The following is a 20648-nucleotide window of genomic DNA, read 5'->3' as shown; positions in this document are numbered from 1 at the left end:
CTGAAACCTGCGTGAACTAAGCCTGGTCGAGAGGAGCATGATGTTGCGCATTTATACATGAATCGTAGAAGCAAGAGTTGCTCGCACGGTACCGCGCGCTAGTGGAAGTGCGATATTTATCGGTCAACCGACTGTCTGATCAACAGGATGACGCAGCACAAGTCGCAGTGCCTGCCTTTCGCTTCTACGGGTGCGATAGCTCGCAGAGATAAAAAAATGCACTGTGCGAGGCATCCAATGCGGCGCTTATCGCTAGCCGTCTTTAACGTCTGTGGGCATCCCTCCCGGTGATAAGCGCAATTAAGCCGGCTCGCCTACGTGTCTGACGAAACGGAAGGCAAATAAGCGATTGTCCGTCCCACGGTCACTGCCTTCCGCGCCTCTCGCCTCTCTGTCGTCTCATATTCGCGTCGTGGTTGGTCGCTTGGCGAAGGGCCGCTTTCGAACCGGTCCTCTCCCACCCCGGTGCGGCTGCTGCTCACTTGCCCCGGCAAACAACGTCACCCGTACGCAACGACAGCAGTCGTGTCTTGAGCGGCTCGCATACGCACCTCGTTCATACGCTTTCCGTCACACCGCGTAGCACGCACTCGTGACTTTTCGCTTTGACATAACCCGTCTCACGTGGAGTAAAGAAAAACTATACGGAGTGCGGGCGGCATGGCGTTGGCGATTAAGAAAGTTCTCATCAGCGATGCGGTGGATGCTTCCTGCGTCAAGATCCTCGAAAACCACGGGGTCCAAGTGACGCTCAAGACGGACCACACCAAGCCCGAACTTCTGGAGGCCATCAAGGTAACCAAAAAACGCAGGCGCACGCTGTGGCAACGCCCAAAACGTAAACCGACAAGCGGCACGTAGGCGTTCACGCTCAAGTTTCGAATGCTTTTAGCAAAATATAGATACGCAATATCCGTGCGCCACGTTGCGTTAACGTGTGCTGTGAACTCGTAAAGAGATAGTTCGGCTTATCTTTACGGTTGTTACTCGCTTGATTTCTGCCAGTTTGCTGCAAATCGGCCCGCCTCAAGCGGTCCCCGTGAAATGTAAGGCTTTTGTTGCACAGAACGTGTTGAGAGCAGCACACGTAACACCTTGCACGGCTTGCGGCAAAAGCTGCTACATATTCTGTTCATTCATGCTTTCGGAGAGAAAGAACAAACCAGAAAACTACGTTAGTTTTTTTAAGTGCGGCAAAAAAAGGCGGATCCCATGGCTCCTACGAAAGTTTTGCGCGTGTGTGTTTGACCTGTTGTTTGCCGGCTGTTCATTCATGCGGCTGCCTTGTTTCCGCAAATCAGGGTTACGATGGGCTCATCGTACGATCGGCCACGAAAGTGACGAGCGATGTTATCAAAGCCGGGCAGTCGCTCAAGGTCATTGGACGCGCCGGCACGGGTGTCGACAACATCGACTGCGATGCTGCCACTAGACAGGGAATTCTCGTCATCAAGTGAGTGCGCTACCAGGAAGTTTTTTTTTCTCTCTCTCTCTCTCCCTCTCTCTCTCTCTCTCTTTAACACCCTTGATCATAACTGTCAAGATCACCACAGAGTCAGTGCCAAGAGAAAGGCACTACTCTAAATATTCACGGAGGGGTATAGTATGGAGTGCTATACTATACACCATACTCACAGACTACAAGTGGCCACAACTACAGTTCACTGTACAACAAGGCCATTGAAAAAGTCCTCAGGCATGGGTTGATGATGATGATAATATGATCATGCATATATTAAACCTGCATTAGTGCAATTAAGCAATAAAGTGCTCTTTGCTTTACCAAGTGCCATTTTGGCAGCCCAAAAGACCCTTCATGAGGTTTTCCACCTGCTGGAGGCATATTGGTCAAGGGGGTGTAGGCAGACCTCAAGACAAAAGTGTCTTTTATAGCTAATGGCAGGGACAACCAGCTGCATTAAAAACAACCCTACCATTGGATCCACGGGCCATTCCATCATGATTTACTACTATACTTTCTGTATGTATCAAATTTGTTCATGTATCTTTTTCGTCTTTGATGCCAGTTTTTGACGATTTCACCGCATGGTTCTCAACTTACGGGAGAGGGTAAACATATCAAACAAAGGTAGCCGAGAGAGTCGCTGAAGTCTGATGGCTTTGTTGCAGTGCCCCTGGCGGAAATACGCTCAGTGCAGCTGAACTGACATGTGCCATGATCATCACTCTCTCAAGGTAAGCTTCACTTTGTGAAGGAGGCTTCAATTCTTTTTTTTTTTTTCATAGTGCAGAACTTTACGGAAATTCTGGAATGTATCAAACACCATTTACACCAGCGTATTATTTTTCCAAGAATATTGCTCTTGCATTTGCATGAGCACAGTTCTTGGTCGACACTCACATGGGTTCTGCCCTTTTTTTTTTAATACTTGCACTGCGCAACCAATGTCAGTTGGCAAGTCATTCGAATCATTAAATTTTGCTTGTGTGTTGCATCTCTCAGTGGTCAAATTTTCATTTGTGTGTTTTTTCTTCTTGTTTTCTTTCTCTTGACTCTAAAATTAGAGAAATTCCGGCTGCCACAATGTCTCTCAAAGGAGGCAAGTGGGACAGGAAAACATTTATGGGTAATGAGCTGTATGGGAAGACACTTGCTATCATTGGACTTGGAAGAATCGGCAAGGAAGTGGCATTAAGGATGCAGTCCTTTGGAATGAAGGCAAGCATATAATTTTGGACTTGTTGTTACTTTATTTTTATTTTTTCCTCACGTACGCACTGCACGTTTTACAGGACCGTGCAGTGACAAACAGCTGGTGTGTTTCCTATGCTTTATAATTTCGAGTGCAAACAGAAGTTTTTATAAGGTGTTTCGACGCGTATAATAATGCACAAATTTATAACAGAACCAAAGATGCTGTACATGTACTCAGTCCAGCAACTTGCTTTGTCAGAAACAGAAAGGTGTTCACTGCAGTCCACAAAAGTGCCCTGGCATTTTTGTACATGACAAATGCAAAGTGCCGTTATAAATATGTGAAGGTGCAAGTTCACTCTGTTCATTCCTGCAGCAGTTACACACCAATGCGGGGACAAGCTTATTTGGTTTCTTAAAAAGTGCTGACTTGTAGTTGCGAGCATTGGTCACATAAGCGTCACTTCAAAGTTGGATTTTTGCGCTTGTGTGGTATGTTCATGTTATCTTCAGTTAGTTGCTTTGCATGAACAGTGATACAGATGTTTACAGCTACTCAGTCTTGTGTGTCATTGAACATATTTGTAACATACGAGAACAACGCTTTTCACGAAGTTGCAAACACCGCATCAGTGCTCTTGCTCTTTTGTTTGTTTGTTTTTAAACAAGAAAGGTTATTTATCTATCAAAGCAGTGCGTAATGGTGCGACCTTCCTAAATGCCTGCACGTGCTTTATCTTACCTTAGTACCTCATCTTCTAAACATGTGAACTTTATGCGGAATGCTTTTCTCATTTTTTTTACTTGTTTTTAAGTTCATTACACTTCTCCACATATATTATTCTAATCTTCACGAGCGTAAGTCCCAAAGCCAAATTAGTTGCAACACTGATTTTTCATGGGCCAGTTGGTACATACTGAGCGTAAAACAGTGCGCCAAGACGGGACAGAAAACGAAAAGAAGCACACAAATTAGTTCTTTTTTTACCCTTGGCTTGAATTGCATTTCGATACACAAATTAATCAAACCCATTGAGCTTTCTTTTTCTCACCGTGTTAGCTCATGACTTTCATTTGTGGACATGGTTTGTGGATTAGAGAATGCAGCTAAGTTTTTGAAAAGTCAAGTTGTAAAGTGGAAAAAAGAAAAAGCAGTGTTGCAGATGTCATCGCACCTATCGTGGTCTTTATTTTAGCCGTTTAAGTGACCGTGTCTTCATCTATCTTCTTTCAGACCATTGGTTTTGATCCCATTGTGCCCAAGGAAGTCTCCAGGGAGTTTGGAGTGGAGAGCCTAAGTCTTGACGAAATCTGGCCCCAAGCTGACTACATAACTGTCCACACACCTCTCATTCCACAAACTAAGGGTGAGTAATGTGGCTTGCTTGGGAGAAAGTACATAAGGTTGAACGAAGCGTGCTGTAGATGTGAGTGCGAAAATTTATCTTTTAGCTATAATATAGCGGTAAGAAATTTAAAGGGGCCCTGCAAAACTTTTACAGCTTGGTCGGAAAATGCTGCCGATCGGTAGGCGAGGCTCCCGAGAACATGCGAGCCAAACATCATAGCGCAGCACGCGGCCTTAAATTTACAATTCTCAAAGTCAGCTAGAAATTGTTCCCTTTTCTCTCAACAAATAATGCCGTGCACCCGAATGACCGCACCATAAACACAAAGTCCACGGCCATTGGCCGATTTGGGCATCGTGAGCTGCATAGTTACCGTGGCTGCCGTGGGATGCCGCCACGTGCCCGTGCGCACGCTCACGATCACATTGAAAGTAAGCCATGCGTTTGAACAAGGTCATGACGCACACTGACGAAGGGACGCATCTTCTTGCCACCTTGGGATCTCCCTCCCTGCGTAGCTTTCAGCACGCTCACTAGTTCGAAAGGAGTGAGAAAGCGCTTGAAGTGTGTGACAAATCTGTGTAACTCCGCTCATACTTGACGGATTCTAAAACTTTTTGTGGCAGTCTATTCACTAGGCAACAAGCTCTTTATTGAAGCCATTCGACGATTACTTGGAAAAGTGTTCCAGGGCCCTTTGAAGTAGACTGGATGTGAAACAAACACAAAGAGTGAGGCACTTGTGTCAAATGATTTCATTGCAAAACACATAGGGGGTGTTGATATAAATCTGCTGATAGAAGCACATTATCATCTGTGGTTGTCTCACGCTGTGTCTGTTTTAACCCATATATGCCCAGTGTCTTACACATCAGACGCTTCTTTGATGCACTCTAACATCGCTAAAGAAATACAGTGAAACCTCGGTGATACGATCACAGCTCATACGAATTTCAGGGTGATACGAACTTTTCGTTGGTCCCGGCCAAGGCCCATTGGCCTGCAATGTAATGGAGTATGGTTGTTGCGAATCGATTTTCACCCAGCGACGTTTGATACAAACGTACGCTACCGCCCAGGTACGAAGAGGTGCTGTCCGCGCTGTCGCAAAGACGCGCCAAGCACGTGCAAGCGCGGGAACGCAAGCGTGGGCATGCGCGCCGCACCGCGAAATCGCCAGAATCGCGGTTTAAGAAAAACACTCTTCTAAAGGTGGACAATGACCGAAAGAAGGCGAGGGTGTCTTGGCGAAGGAGTCAGGCCTCACAACGTCAACATGCGTGACCATTGAGGTAGCACTTGTGTGGGCACGGTCGTAAATCTCCCAAAAAACATCCCCAACACCTACGCGATAACAAAATCGTAACACAGGACCGGGGTTCCAAAGGCTCCGGTGTCATGCAAAAAGACATACTAAAAATTTGGAAGGAGCTACTGCTGTCGCGGGTCACAACGCACCTGGTTCATAAATTAAATACGCGCCTACGTGCCGTATATTTCCGAGTGTAGTATGATTACGAACATCTAAAAACTTAACTGAAAATCATTCAGGATTCTTCCTGACGTTTGCTGCTGCCCTGAAAAACAGTAAATGAAAATGTACGCCAGCTTTCTTTTGTCGCATGTTAATTTTCCATGCTTTCTGGTGATACGAATTTTGGATGATACGAATATTTTTTGTGGTCCCGTGAGAATCGTATCACCGAGGTTTCACTGTAGCGATGTTAGAGTGCATCAAAGAGGCGTCCTATATGTAGGACACTGGGCATATATGGGTTAATCTTGCAGTGCTGCATTATACCTACATGTATGCTATTCCAACTGGCTCCGATGCAAACCTTGATAAAAAATTTATCCTTTAGTGCATATGGTTTGCTTGTTTATGCGAAACACTTGAAAATCCACGAATGCCAGTGTAATCCGGAACAGCCGTTGTGAGATGCTAGTAGTGGTCTGACAAACAAAATTCATGTCAAAGAAGAGGATTCAATCTCAGTGGTAACAAAGCATCTGTTAAATCACAGGCATATAGGTTACATGAAATGCACCACAGAGGGTAAACAACATGCAATCTCTTCGTGTATGTTACTGAATGTGCACATGAAATAGTTGTGTCAAAATGAAATTTAGTCTGCTTGTATCTTTCGAAGGAAGCGAGAGTAGTACAGTGATGTTGGTGGCTTTTGAAAAGAGCACCTTGTTCCAAGCCTGCATTTTCCTTTTTTTGCAGATCTCATTGGCAAGGCTAGCTTGCAGAAGTGCAAGAAAGGTGTGAAGATTGTGAATGTTGCCAGAGGTGGCATTGTCAATGAGGATGACCTCCTGGCTGCCTTGGAGTCTGGTCATTGTAGCGGCGCTGGGCTGGATGTCTTCGTTGAAGTAAGGCCTTCCATACAATGCTCGTTGAAATAAGGCCTTCCACACAAAATTTTTCAATTTTGTAGGCGTACATATGCGCACACATATAAACGTACGTGGGAAGATACATAAAGAATGGTTGAACCCCCCCCCCCCCCCCCCCCCTTTAAAAAAATTGCTGGCCATGCCCCTGATGCTTACTACAACTTTGATTGACCAAAAGCAGTGGCTTAGGAAACCAGCATAAAGCTGTCTCCGATGTAGGAATTAACCCATTGAGTGCTGAAATTTTTTGAGAAAAAACTTGCCCAGAGGGTCAAATTACTTTATTGCGGATTTTGAATGTAAGAAATGTTTAAAGTCTGAATAAAAATTGTAAAAAAAAATCAGGAACAGTACTTTGGTGTCAGCGTCACTCGAAACTGCAAAATGTGCAGTAGTATTTCAGAGCGTCGTATTCCTTGAAACGAGGAGAGCGAGAACACCCCGTGAACGTTGCTGATGAACAAGCTAAGAGCAGCGCCAATAAAGATGTAAATCAACTTCCACTGCCCCTGCAAGGGAATGCTGACAAAGATAAAAATCAAGTTTCGCGCACCTCTGTTGCGATCGCGCTACCGAAACCACGAAAGGGCGCTGCCCATTGTCGTTGCTGCAGATCGCATGACGCACTGAAGCTGGAAATAAGTGCTGTTTATCTCCGGAAGAAGGTAGCACAATCATTTCCTATGCTTCCTGTAAGTCCTAGGAGGTGGCAGCACCTCCCAGTGAGCCTACATCGTCATTAAGGCGCGAAATTTGAAACGGAGGGTCGAAAACACACCCGTACGGCAAAGAAATTGCGGGACAGAAAACTGCCACCGTACATGTACATACAGCAAAAACCCTGAAAGGGTTAATATCGCCCGCAAACACTGCAGACACTGTTATTACTAAGTGTCTGCGCTATTTGAAAAGTCTGGCTTATGGTACATTCCATAGTTAAGAATACTCCTTAGTTGTCGGTGCTAAAGTACAAAAAGCAACAAGTTTAGTTCTTTTTTTCCTGCTGCCTTTGTTACCTCACGATATTCTTACTTATGTTTGCAGGAGCCTCCCAAGAACACCAAGCTCATTGAGCACCCCAAGGTTGTCTGCACACCTCACTTGGGTGCCAACACCAAGGAGGCCCAACTGCGTGTGGCTCAGGAGATTGCCGAGCAGTTTGTTGCCCTCTCTAAAGGACAGTCTGTTCCAGGAGTGGTAAGAGCTGCTGTTTGCACCAAGTTACGAATCCTTTTTTTTTTTCTTCTTTCTTTTGCCATGAATGGCAGTTACGAGCTAGGTAATAGGTTGAATGTGTTTGTCTTTTAGAAATATTTCCTAACGATCCTCACAGATCATACGAAAATTGTATGTGGCATGGGCATACAAATTGGTACTTGCTGAGCACCTTAACTGCTACTCCATGATAGTCTTTTACAGAGATTAAGCATCCTGTAAGGCATGTTTGCAGAGAATCTGCAGCAGATGTCTGTCCCAGGAAGAGCAAGTTCCGTGGGCTGCACAGAACGAATCAAAGAGGCTAGAAGGCCTCAGGCATAACAGTAGGTGTGAAGCCAGGGATGAGCATTTAAAAAAAAGTAAAGTTAGTGAGAGCTTTGCCTCCGAACACACTATGAATGGAGTGTGCCATCAAACAAAACAACAACAACAGCACCAATAACAATAACACAGTTAAACACCTTTATAAAAGGCACTGAGACAATTGGGTATGAGAAACACCAGTGTGCCTACATCGAAATAGGGGTTGATCAGAAAATGAGAACATGGTACCCTGCTTATAAGATACACCTCATAAAAGGGACAAGAATTTCTCCCCGTTTATAAAGAGGTTCTACTGTATAATAATAATTACACTCACAATCAGATCAGGTGGCGGAAAGCTGGAGCCCTAGTTTTATCATTAATTGACCAAAGCCAAAGAGGCAGAAGCTAAGAAGTAGCAGCCTTAGGAGCAAGACACCATGCTCTTTAAAGGGCCCCTAAACCACCCAGCGGTCGAAATTTAGTTGAGGTGAGGAAGTTGTGCTCGAGTTTACAACGAACACGTAGCCGTGAGAATTTTTCGAAACGGTGCCGTAATAGCGGAGTTACACGCGTTTGATGATCGAAACGCGACGATCGCTTCTTTCCCTCTTTCCTACGTTACCCTCTTCCAAAACCGCTTTGCCCTCCTCGCTGAATGCCCCTCCTCATCTCGCGTGGCATACGTCACCGCTGACGCGCTGTTCGAGACAGCGTCTACTTCCGGTTGCCGCGACTCCGACGCTCCAGCTCGCCGTCAACTCTGTGTGGTATCTGGGTGCACTGTTCGTTGACTAACCGCTGTTGCTGCCGTGCCGGCCCGTGCCCCTACGAATCGTGCCGGTATGGACCCTGTGTTGCGCGCACGCCTTCAAAGGATCGCCAACGTGATGGGACCCGTACGGGGACACGCCGTGCCAGACCACCTCGGCTCGAGATGAGTTCACGGAGCTCATCAAACCGCAAGGCGTGGATGTGTAATTACGCTAGCGACTTGGCGGTTGCGTTTTAGTCTGTCCGGCATTAAAGAAAGCGTCGCGTAAGACCAAATAAAATGTCCCCAAGCTGGCGCCAGGTCAAGTGGCGCCAGCTATGGAGGATTAGAAACAACTAACAAACGCGTAATCTATGTCCTCCGAGCATTCGGAAGCGCCCTTCTCGACTCGCTAAGCCTACAGCATCGATTATTTGAGTATGGCTCTCCAAAACGGGGCTGAATCGGTACGAATACTTTGCTGTCGAAGCTTAAGGACATGAATCTAAAGCAAATGGAAGCATCAGTTCGGAGCTTACACGCTACAGAGCACACGGCGGCCACTTGATAGACTCGAGGTGGACGACAACCGCTTTTGGCACTGCGGCCATGTTTTTCGGAGGCTTGCCGGCGTAGCTTGCCGTGCAAGTTGGACTGCTGTCGCGCGTGCGGCGACGGCTGACGTTCTGCGGCACCGCGCCGTTGTGGCAGGCTTGCCGCTAGCGTAAGCGGGCCCTTACGGGCCGCAGATGTCGATTCGCAAGCGGCAACACGACCAAGAACAGCAAGGTGCGCACGAACAGCTGTTTGCAGAGTAACCGGAAGTCGTCGGTTGTCGTTCGGCCAATCGCAAGCATCGAAACTGATAACGTCATAGTTTCACTGGTGATGTCACACATGTCAGTGGCGGGAATGGCGGGGACCGGAAAGGAGAAGCTATTGTTTTTTCGAAATTGTGGCGCGCCCGCGACCTGTAGCGCTGCGGCGTGTGCCATCGTTGATCGCGATGGCATTCTGCACGCGATGCGCTTGTTTACTTGAAATGTTTGGGAAAATGTCGGAGGGGGTTTAGGGGCCCTTTAACGCAACATGCAAGAATAGTGTGCAACAACTAAAAGAAAACAGACTAAGAAATAGAACGGTAAGTAAACACCTTGTAACTGTTGTTTGCAGTGATTGAGTTATTGGGAATTTAAGGGATGTGCACTCACTATATTGGCGATGTATGACATCTGTTCTTTGTCATTAATAATAGCTTCTGGTTGTTAAGTGCTTTCCTGTGTGTTTTACCAACTTCTGTGTGTGATTACTGATAGAGAGGCAATGCACGATTGTGAAAAATAGTAAAGTGACAGTGAAGAACCACAGAGTGCTGAAAATAGGTGTTATGAATCTAACCCTTCATTGGGTGTATTTGTGTGTCGAAAGAGAAGCAATGGTTAATGCCTCATGCTCACTTAGATATGAGAATTAATGATGACATCTCGCGACACAACTCTCATGCTACAGAGTCTGCAGCAGCAGCACAAAAATTTTAAATATGTTGCCCACTTATAGTGCCGAGCTACTAATTGATAACAATGATATTTCAATGAAACAAGTTATGGCACCTTCACACTAGTGTTGCAAGCCTGAAGGCAGAGGGCAGCTGGTGACCTTCCTTGTTTCTCTTTATTTTTTTCTCTTTATCTTTCTGTTTCTTGTATCTGTTTTTTGTACGTGTTGCTTTCTGTTTCTTTCTTTCTCTCTCTATTTCTTTCTCTTTCTCGCTCTTTCTATCTTTATTTCTCTTTCTTCCCTTCCTTTTCCTCTCTCTGCTTCTTTCTTTGTCTCTTTCTTTCTCTGTCTTTCTATCATTTTGTGTCTTTATTCCCTTTATTTCTCCCTTTTTCTTTTTCTTTCTATCGCTTTCTCTCTCTCTTTTTTCTTTCTATCTCTTTCGTTCTCTCTCCTCTTTCACGTATTTCACGTGCTCCACTTCGCCGAGCCGAGTTTTCGTTTAACGCTCGCACCCGCTGTACTCGGTAGTGGGGCTTGCCCAATTCCTGTGGCACATGCCCGCCTGTGGTTTTCTGCAGACACCAAAACTATCCCTTTCAAAAGGTAGTACTACAATGTACGAATGATAATGCATATGTCCCAAAGTACTGTGTGCATGATTGCAAAACTTTTGTATTCTATTAAATGGCAACTCAGGTGAATGCACCATCACTGTCCCAAACACAAGTTCCCGAGAACAAGCCCTGGGCAGATCTCTGCATCGCTCTGGGGAAAATTGCCGCTGGTCTGGTGGGATCTCTGGCATCTGGACTACAGGTTGAGCTGACTACAAAAGGTTAGCTTCCTAATTAGTGATGGTTTCATTTTCGGTAGCAAATCTTGAGGAGTATGAAAGCTGCAGTGATACATTTGTATCGTTTGTGGGTGTACTTTTCACACTTTCGATGTCTTTTGTTCGTCTCTCGATGTTTTTTGTTCATTTTCCAGGCACTGGACTTGAGAAGAAGGGTCAGTTCCTCAGTTCCGCAGCTTGTATTGGCCTCTTGAACCAATTTGGTCAAAGCCATGCAAACTTCATCAATGTCACCGTGCTTTCATCGGATTCTGGTGTTAAGGTACATTGACATGTATTGCCTTTTGTAAATGACAGTGTATCAATTTATAATTGTGGCCTGCTATTTTATCTGTTGGCAGACTTTAGTCCAGTCCGTGTTGGTCGTATTATTGCGTGCTTCAGATTGGGGAGAGATCACCCCCTGCCAGTGACCCTGAAACTGTCTCGCCCTTGGCAGACACATAGTCTGTTTTGTAGCAGGGTAGCCATCTGCTGTTGATGTTACAGCTAACTCTTTAGTTTTTTTTAAATTTCCGGGAAACAATTTCTTGATAAAAAGGCATCATGCCTCCTTTTGACATGATGCTTAGTTTTAAAGGGGCACTGACATAAAATTTCAAGCTTGAGATGTGTCCTTCATTCGATTGTTCAGTATGCATAAGTATTTTTGACCAAATTTGAATGGCGTTCATCACCTGGAAGTTATTTTATTTCGAGGGCAAAGAGCGTACAAAAGCTCAAAGGGGCTTTGAGCTCCCTGCGACATCGACACTACTGTGACGTGTTTGGTGTGGCGCATGCCATCCTGAGTGACGATGCTCTAGTAGCAATGACGTCGACGAACCGAGTGCTTTTGTCGTGGCGCCGACACCTGGAAAGTTTCTCATTCTTCATGCTTGATCTTCGTCGTGCCACTTTGAATGATAAGACACAAACCGCCAAGACAGGCGAAAGGAAACAGCATGATTCGACGTGCGTTCGTCAGTCAGCATGTCGGGAAACCATCGTGAGCTGTGGAAGCATGGAAAAGCTGAATGAGTGTGTCATTACACATACGGTACACGCCAACATGACCACAAGTTTCAGAGTGTAGCAGCGTATAAATAAATATCATGGCTAACAAGTAACACGCATAATAGTGAATTTTAGTTCGTTTGTGGACTTCCTGGCGCTATCGTAATGCCAGGTTACTGCAGCCATAACCGTGTGAGGCCGGATAGATGGGGCCATCTGGCGGCGCAAAGAAGAACCTGGCAAGCAAAGAATTGTTATTGTAGAAACCTATCGTATTCTATTTCTCCGCTGGTGTGCATTCGCTACACTGATATTCCATAGACCCCTTTGCGTACACCGGAATGCCGTGCATGCTAAAATTGCCTAATAGAGCTAATTGAGACAGGTCAGTGAGCATGGCCCAAGCGTGCATCCCCAGGCACCTCCTCGTTGCTGCTTGGAACGGCGCATAGCTTTGAATCGCTGTTTTGCAAAGAGTTGAAGCGAAAATGATTTGCGACGTTGCGTATCGCGGTGATTCCAAGTTCCAGAATGTCGTCTTCCACACTAGTCGATACTTTTGACGGTGACGACGGCGATGCTGGTGACAAGGCATGACTGAACGTGTGCGCCTAGCAGACAAAATGTTAGTTGAGCGGCTGATCCTCACGTCACTCCTTTATGTGGACACGTGGTCAGCTGGGGCACAGTCTGGAGTTGACCGCGAGGAAGCGCTGCCATCGCGAAAAAATGGTGGGCTTGCCGGCCGTTTTGAACCGGTGATATAAATCAATAAAACAGATAGCTATTCATACCTCAGTTGCATTTTCGGTCGCGAATTGCTACTAGGGGGTAGGTAACTACTCGTGGTTGCAAAAATCTTGACATACGTAAATTTGATGTCAGTGCTCCTTTAAGGAAAAGTGTTTCATCGTCCCATAATTACCAATTACACATGCTTTTTAATCTCTGCCTTTCCACTTAGTGTGCCAGATGGACATGCTGTAAACTGGAGAGCATTTGTTTGCTTTCACTTCACGTTCATTACAGCTCCTAGAGCCACAACTTATACCCACAGATTCTGGCCCACCACCACATTAACGCATGTCCCACCTCACTCTTGGTAAGTCAATTAATTGCCACAGTCAACCTGTGGTGCCAATCTAAACTGTGAGCCCTAGGAAGATGGCAGTTGGAATTGAAATGCAGCTTCGGCTGTGATCAGCAGAAATGTCGCGATGTCAATGGCTCCAGTCGAGCGCTACAGTCTCCATGCTGTGCTCCTTGGGGCACGTATTGATGACTTCCCACTATCCCCATGTGGATTATGACTCAAATAAGATAAACCTACATATGCGTGCAGTCCATTTGGGTCAACGATTGTTTCTTGTCTGCTCAAAATTCTGCCTGCAGGCTTCCCACAAACATGTGCCTCAAGCAGCATTTGGCGAGGCTGAAGTTGCCCTGTCTGTGAAGAGTGGCTCTGTAGGCCACACTGTTGTGGGCACTGTGAGCGGTCCCTCCCTGCTGCTGTGTTCCCTGGACAATGCCACCTTCCAGCCTGTGCAGCTTCTTTCACCCGGCGGCATGCTGGTGGCAATAGGAGAGAACAGCCCTAACACATTTGCTGAAGTTATCGGTAAGTGCATGTTGTAACTTTTACATCCACGTACTAACTTCTGCATGCTTTGGTACACACAATTCAGGTGCTGAGTTGAATGTGTAACAGCACACATTATTGTATTCGGACCTGCACATCTAAAAAGAAGTTGGCAGGTTTACCTTTTAAAAGCACGACACTATCGGAGTATGTAGGCCAAGCAGGACCACAGTGGAACATGCAACAGTTTATTGTTGCAATGTTATATGTTGAACAGTGCTTAAAGAAGAAAAAGCATACTTGCCTGCTGCTTCCTTATCCATTTTATAATCATTAGCAATAAGCCTTTGTACAATGCAAGGTACATGTATTTCTTCTCTCCTTTTGATGCTATGTCCAACTGACTTCCACTCTTGATAGAGCTTTTGCTCAGGCTACTATATAAAATGAATGCATAATTGTCCCTTACCTTGTCGCCTGGTGAACAGAACACTGTTTTGCTGTAGTCAACATGCTCTCCACCATGTCCATGTGTAAAAGAATCAAAAACAACTTCATTAACCAATGGAGCTAACCAATAAATGTCCCAGTGGCATATCCAGAAAAAAATTACTTGGGAGCTATTGCTCACCTCAACAGTCATTCTCGGATGAATTGTGTGTGTGTCTGTGTGTGTTTTAACCGAATGTGCATACATGCTGTCAAATTTTCTCAGCTGTTAAACCCTCCTCTTCCTAGAACTCAAATTGCAGTTGAAGGGCATTTTGTGGCAAATTGGAAGCCGGTATATACGCTCAATCTTATGTGTACTCAGTTTTATGTTCACATAAACTGGTGTTCTTTCAGGTTCACTTGTGAAAAACGGTGTATCGGTGCTGTCGGCCTCATGTACCACTGGCCACGAAGGCAAGGCCTTCTACCTCTTCAGAACTGGCTCTCCGGTGAAGGCGCAGACCCAGCCACCAATTGCTCCACTGAAGTTCTGGACGTACATCAGCATCTAAAGACTTACAATTCGACCAAAACAATGCAGCTGTATTTTCATAGGCTCATTTAGTGCACTTTTATGGCACCAATTCTTGATACACTAAGGCACGTACAAAAAATGAGTTTATGCAAACATTCAGCAATAAACATTTTGTCCTTATGATGTGTGTTGTCTGGTCCATTGTAGAGCGATGATCACTGTTTATTTTTATTGAAGATGTTCCTTCCGCCTAAGTGAAATGGAGAAAACCGATATTCAGGGTAAGTGGGTAACTTCCGATCCCAAGTTACATCATTATTTTAAAAAAAACTGCCTTCAACGAACCGAGCACAACTTCAAAGCGCTAAAAAAACAGGGACGGACGAAAAAGAGTGGACACGACGTCCCTGTTTTTTAGCGCTTTGAAGTTGTGCCATGATGTCTTACAAACTCGGCCAAGCTTCCGTGCTTCTAAACGAACCGAGCGTTGATGGGTTTCAGTTTCGTTTTTGTTCTGATGGTGTCGACGTGAAATTTTGTCCTCGGTGGGTGTTCTGTGGCGATACTACAGTAACGATACCAACGGCATTTGCTTACACTTCGCAACCATAGCTTGGTTTTATTCGGTTTATTCAAGTCGGCTGTCTTGTGCTTGTACGCGCAGCTATTTAAAAAACCTTGCCCAAAGGTGGCGATACATTCGCGCGTTTGATCTGTCCCCTCCCGTCTCCTCTCTCTGCGCGTGATTCATTTGGACATTGGTGTGTGGTGATTATGTGTTGCGCGACGCTACAGGCAGCCTGCGCCAGCTTAAAAGCGTCTGGTTCAGCACTTTGAAGAACATGAATTTTGTGCGTGCGCCATTCCATCTAGAAAATGTAACTCGTGCCAACAGACGTGTGATAAAATCATGCAGGGTCTAACCCTAATCACTTCAGAGGCCTCGGCGTTTTGTGCAAGAACAGTACGGTGCTTGTCCGTAGTGGAAAAAAGAAACTGTTTTTGTTGTTGTGATGAGCCAAGGGCTGTGTTTTTGGTGCGGTTAGGGTTTTGAGGGAGTATCCTGTGCTAGAACCATCAAATGACAATGTCAAAGCCGCCGAGTGACAACCTTACCACCTACAAGTTGGTCGTGGTTGGTGACGGAGGGGTCGGCAAGTCGGCACTGACCATTCAGTTCTTTCAGAAACTTTTCGTCACGGACTACGACCCGACGATCGAAGATTCGTATATACAGCATACCGAAATTGATGGCCAGTGGTGCATTCTAGATGGTAAGTGCTGCTCTGTGCGCTCTCGGAGCTGATCGATGCGCAGAGTATAGGCGATGAAGCTGCATCATTGTGGGGCCTCCGTAATTCCAACATTGCTCGTAGTCCTCGTTAATAGCTTTCGGAGACATATTTATGTATTTTCTGCGTAAAGGAAGCTCTTACCCTTCGTACTCACAAATAAGGTGATGCACGCATAATATGCGGGCTGTTGCTAGAGCCCGAAGTTCAGTGTGATTTCGCTGTGCGTCCACAGCGAGAATCGACTACTTATTCGCGCATTCGGATGCATACGTTCGTCATAGAAACCTTCCCTGGAACGTTGACGTGTTTGTGCTTTCTTGAGCCGCGCCGCTGCAAATGTGTCCTCGCGCAAGTGCATACCCGAAAAAACTTGCACCTCCACACGCACTACTGCGCGCTTGCGCATCACACTCGGCGATACAGTAGCGAAACCACGCGGAATAAAGCGAACCTTTGCATAACACCGCAAAGAGGGTGTTGGCTGCTGTGTAGTACAGCTACTGTACTGCATAGCAAACACAAATGTGTCGACCAACACTGATACTGCAGGAAGGAAAGAAGTGTTAATTTCAAGGGCTCGTTTTCTTTGTTATACACAATATTAATGAGAACTAACAGACAATAATGCCAAGGAAAGTATAGGGGATGTTTTTAGTAGTAAATGTAAGGTAAATGTGAAGAAAGAAAAGTGGACGAAAAGCTGGCTTGCCGCGGGCAGGGACCGAACCTGCGACCTTCGAATAACGCGTCCGATGCTCTACCAACTGAGCTACCGCGGCGGCCATCCCCCGTCCACTTTATAGGGTATATATGTACATTTAAACGTGGGAGCGTCAGTCAGCGCCGCCAGCTGCCAGCTCGTAATAAGTTCACGTGCTACGTGACGCCAACAGGCAGAAAAAGAGTGTTCCACACTCGCCGTCATGGCTACTGGCGGCGCTGACTGACGCTCCCACGTTTAAATGTACATATATACCCTATAAAGTGGACGGGGGGATGGCCGCCGCGGTAGTTCAGTTGGTAGAGCATCGGACGCGTTATTCTAAGGTCGCAGGTTCGGTCCCTGCCCGCGGCAAGCCAGCTTTTCGTCCACTTTTCTTTCTTCACATTTACCTTACATTTACTACTAAAAACATCCCCTATACTTTCCTTGGCATTATTGTCTGTTAGTTCTCATTGATACTGCAGGAGCCTCTCAAGAACACTGATATTGGTCAAGGCACTGCAGCACATTGTCACAACAGTTTCCGCACAAACCCAGCCTTCTTTCGTACATGTTTTTTTTTTTTCTGTTACTGTGTGGCACATTTATGTAGTTGGCTTGCACGTTCAAAATTCCACTGGAGTCTCCAAGGTGTTGCTTTCAGCTGTTTGTATGCTGTAGGCAGTAAGCATGTAACGGGTAAGTGGCAGCTGATAGCCTGTGACATTGTCTCTGCTAGGGATGGCAGTGGCTCTGTTGAGAAGGAGAGCACAGAGGTGTTTGAATTTTCAACTGCTTTATCAGTGTGAGTCTGTGTACTACGTGGCAGACACAACTGTCACTGTGTGGCCTACACCTTATTTTTGTCTGTGAGCTGTGCACAAACTTGTTGAAGGACATTTTAAGGCGTGAACTACGGGGAATGTAGCCACACTTTGCATTTTCAAAAGCGCGGCGCAAATAAAACGGGACAATAGGAAGAAACCCACAGCGACATCACAAGTGCTTAGCATGTTGTTCTCTGTTCTTCTTGTTGCCCTGTTTTATTCGCGCTGTGCTTTTGAAGAACTGTGAACCAACTCGCCCAAATCAAAATCTTGCCACTGTCTGCACTTTTCTTTATGTGGCTTCAGTAGTATGTGGTCGTTTATTTCAGTGTTGGACACAGCGGGCCAAGAGGAGTTCAGTGCCATGCGGGAGCAGTACATGCGCAAGGGGGATGGCTTCCTGCTGGTGTACTCGGTGACAGACAAACAGAGCTTTGACAACATGGGCCACTTCCACACTCAGATTCTGCGCGTCAAAGATCGCGATTCGTACCCCATGCTGCTGGTGGCGAACAAGGTGGACCTGGTGCACCTACGACGAGTCTCCGAGGAGCAAGGTCGAGAGCTTGCTCAGCAGCTGAAGGTCTGTATCTGTTGGATTTTATTAGAGGTGTGTGAATATTCAAAACTTCGAATATTTGATTCGAAAAGTTCTGTATTCGATTTACTGTTAGAAATATTTGCACACCACAAAACTTCATAACAAGTATTGAAGTCAGCATAAAGAATACCTATTTGTGCAAAATTGGCAGTTTGTTTCAGTTGCAGCTTGTTAAGCTGGCATTTCGCCAAACGTTCAGTTTTAATGCTTGATAATAACTTACGAGATGGTTATAAAGTAATGTCTTGAATCCTATAGTCATTGGTATATAGCAGCTTATTTCAGTGCACTGACAAAAAAACATGTGAAATGCATTATAAGTCACTGGTTTGACACTGCAAGGCAAATTGGTCCCTCTGTAGACATTCGTGCACGCATCTTTGTGAATCTTAATGCTGGTTAGCATAAAAATGCATTACATTACCTTTATCTAGTCTCCTTACCAACTGTGTGGGCTATAAGTCTAACGAAGCACTGACCATCGTAACGATGGGTGTCGGCAGGATGTTTTCTAGGGGGTTCAAACATGTGGTGCATTGTCGTGGGGGAGGGGGGAGCGCTGGTGTGACTTGGGAGGAGAGGGTGGATAGGAAGGGGGAGGGAGGGGGGCCAAGTGCCCTTTTTGCACTCCCCTGCAAATGCCCATGATCCAAACTACATACTTTTAGTAACAATAGCGCATACTTCTGTGACCTTGCAGTGTGTGTAGCTTCCCTCTTGGCTTTTGCAGATTAGCTACATTGAGACAAGTGCCAAAGACCCACCTATCAATGTGGATGCTGCATTTCATGAAGTGGTGAGGATAATTAGGTGAGTGCTGTGAGATGTTTCGACTGTGCTGTAGTCGGTTACAGCTTAAAGGGGTACTGACACCTTTTTTCGAAGGCGAGTTTACTGTGCCATACATATCTCCTGTATGCAGAGACGGCTCTGAGCAAGTGTGAAGCTCAGAAAATGCTGATAAGGTATTTTAATGTGATATTAAAGCCGATTATTCCATGGCACACCTACTGACATCGACACTAGTTTGACATCAGGCTACAGTACAAATTCTGGTGACTTCACGCAGCAGTCTGGCTAGTTGTGATGACGTTAGGTACCAAAACTTCCAAGATGGCCGCTTGTGCGTCATCAAAACTTCCAAAATGGCCGCTTGTGCGTCGCCAACGGAGTCACGTTGCGGAGCGGCCGTGGAAACGTCACTGTATATTGTGCGAGCACGTGACGAGAAGCTCATACCGTGTTGTGACGTCAGGGTACAGTAGGAACTGAAACTAGCTTTTAAAAACATACTGTAATTACTTTTTCAGGGCGAACTCGCGCTTAGCACTACAGTCGACGACCGGTAATTCGGACTCCACGGAGAACGTAAATAAGGCCGAATTATTCGAATGTCCGAAAAAACGAATGCGTCAGAAAAAAAAATACTTTTATTGACACTTCAGGGTCCCGGTGGCCGAAAAAAAGTTGTCAATGCGTTGCTGGCCGCACTTCCGCTTACGTGCAACCCAAGTCCGCCTGTATCTCCGCCAGTTTGATGTGATCGCTATACGATGACGAGCTGGTTTCGTTCGTGAAGGCAACGCGTCTGTGCCGCGCACTTAGCGGTCGCACAAAGAGGCAGCATGAATGGCGGCGTGGCGCGTTTGGGTTCTCGCCTATTAAATGCGTGCACTACGCATGCAACTGCACCAGGCCACATGCACTATCGAGCAGTTGACTGAAGATGCTTATCGTAAGGCTTGTCAGCAATTGAGCCGTACTGGTGCGTTTGCCACCTGCCGCCATCACGCCTCCGTGCATTTCCACTGCTTATCCGTAACGACATCGCCGCACGGCGCCGTGATAGCGGCCCCTTTGAATTTCCGGTCCGCTTCACCCCATAACACTCGCGACAAAGCTGACTTTCGCGACAAAGCATCGAGACAAAGCTGACTTTCGGACTCTGCTACTGTCGCAAACAGGTCGACTCGCGAAAGCGCTGGTTCGAACCTACGAGATGATAGGCGCGGCAGAGGTGGGGGCTTCAATTATTGCCTTTCGGACCTGCAATTTGCGCAGAAAGTTCGAAAAATCGGACGCCGAAGAGTTTTAGCGTCCGAAATTTCCGACGTTCTTGACCGTTGACGTCTATGGGGCTGGGGACGGTGCCGCGAAAGCGTCCGAATTTTCGAGCATGTCCGGAAAATCGGGCGTCCGAAAAATCGGCAGTTGACTGTACCTTTTCTAGGCTCTTGAGGGCTTGAACTTTCATTTGACGCAAAAAAACAACTGAAAATATTCGTGTCAGTACCCCTTTAAGAAAGAAATGTCAGCTCTATCCACAGCCATCGTTGTCCCTCCCACAGTGTTTGCATAAATGCTCCATCCAATAGAGCTTGCTCATTTTTGTGACATCAAGCACTTCTCAAGCGTTTCAGATAGTTGACTTTTCCATATAAAGGCTTGTGTCACCGGTTTTAGCTTGGAAACTTGGAACATCCTGGTAAATTTCGTTGGGGATTGTGACATAACTGCTCAGCCAAACAATGTTTCAGGTAGCAACGATGAATTAACTGCTAATATGCGTAGTATTTACATTAGTCAAGAAAAGTTAATTTTAGTTTGAGTGGAAACCAGCTAGCACAAGTGTCTTTCAAAGGTG

General features: G+C 46.0%; 2 protein-coding genes across 12 annotated transcripts in view; both read left to right on the top strand.

Annotated features, from left to right (window-relative positions):
- LOC119387197 (D-3-phosphoglycerate dehydrogenase) overlaps positions 1-14761 on the top strand; it is a 98996-nt gene extending 84235 nt beyond the window's left edge. Inside the window, exons 1-11 of one of the 2 annotated variants that reach the window (XM_037654507.2) lie at positions 472-795; positions 1302-1453; positions 2131-2196; positions 2527-2680; positions 3891-4023; positions 6236-6384; positions 7453-7605; positions 10880-11018; positions 11171-11298; positions 13425-13650; positions 14458-14761. In XM_037654507.2, coding sequence (XP_037510435.1) covers positions 661-795; positions 1302-1453; positions 2131-2196; positions 2527-2680; positions 3891-4023; positions 6236-6384; positions 7453-7605; positions 10880-11018; positions 11171-11298; positions 13425-13650; positions 14458-14615 — 1593 coding nt within the window. In that variant the 5' untranslated portion in view covers positions 472-660 and the 3' untranslated portion in view covers positions 14616-14761. Of the gene's footprint in view, positions 1-471; positions 796-1301; positions 1454-2130; positions 2197-2526; positions 2681-3890; positions 4024-6235; positions 6385-7452; positions 7606-10879; positions 11019-11170; positions 11299-13424; positions 13651-14457 lie in introns of those variants that run through there. The other variant, XM_049413414.1, reaches the window with a different exon arrangement.
- LOC119387201 (ras-related protein M-Ras) overlaps positions 1-20648 on the top strand; it is a 91080-nt gene that overhangs the window by 63802 nt on the left and 6630 nt on the right. Inside the window, exons 1-3 of one of the 10 annotated variants that reach the window (XM_037654511.2) lie at positions 15299-15852; positions 17733-17986; positions 18735-18814. The exons of 8 other annotated variants lie outside the window; for them this stretch is intronic. In XM_037654511.2, the coding sequence (XP_037510439.1) occupies positions 15660-15852; positions 17733-17986; positions 18735-18814 (527 nt within the window). In that variant the 5' untranslated portion in view covers positions 15299-15659. Of the gene's footprint in view, positions 1-15298; positions 15853-17732; positions 17987-18734; positions 18815-20648 lie in introns of those variants that run through there. One more of the 10 variants, XM_049413425.1, reaches the window with a different exon arrangement.

Source organism: Rhipicephalus sanguineus, chromosome 3, assembly GCF_013339695.2.
Source record: "Rhipicephalus sanguineus isolate Rsan-2018 chromosome 3, BIME_Rsan_1.4, whole genome shotgun sequence".
In the NCBI taxonomy this organism is placed as follows: domain Eukaryota; kingdom Metazoa; phylum Arthropoda; class Arachnida; order Ixodida; family Ixodidae; genus Rhipicephalus; species Rhipicephalus sanguineus.
Note: the sequence above shows the minus strand (reverse complement) of the source record. Positions and strands in the feature narration are given on the sequence as shown.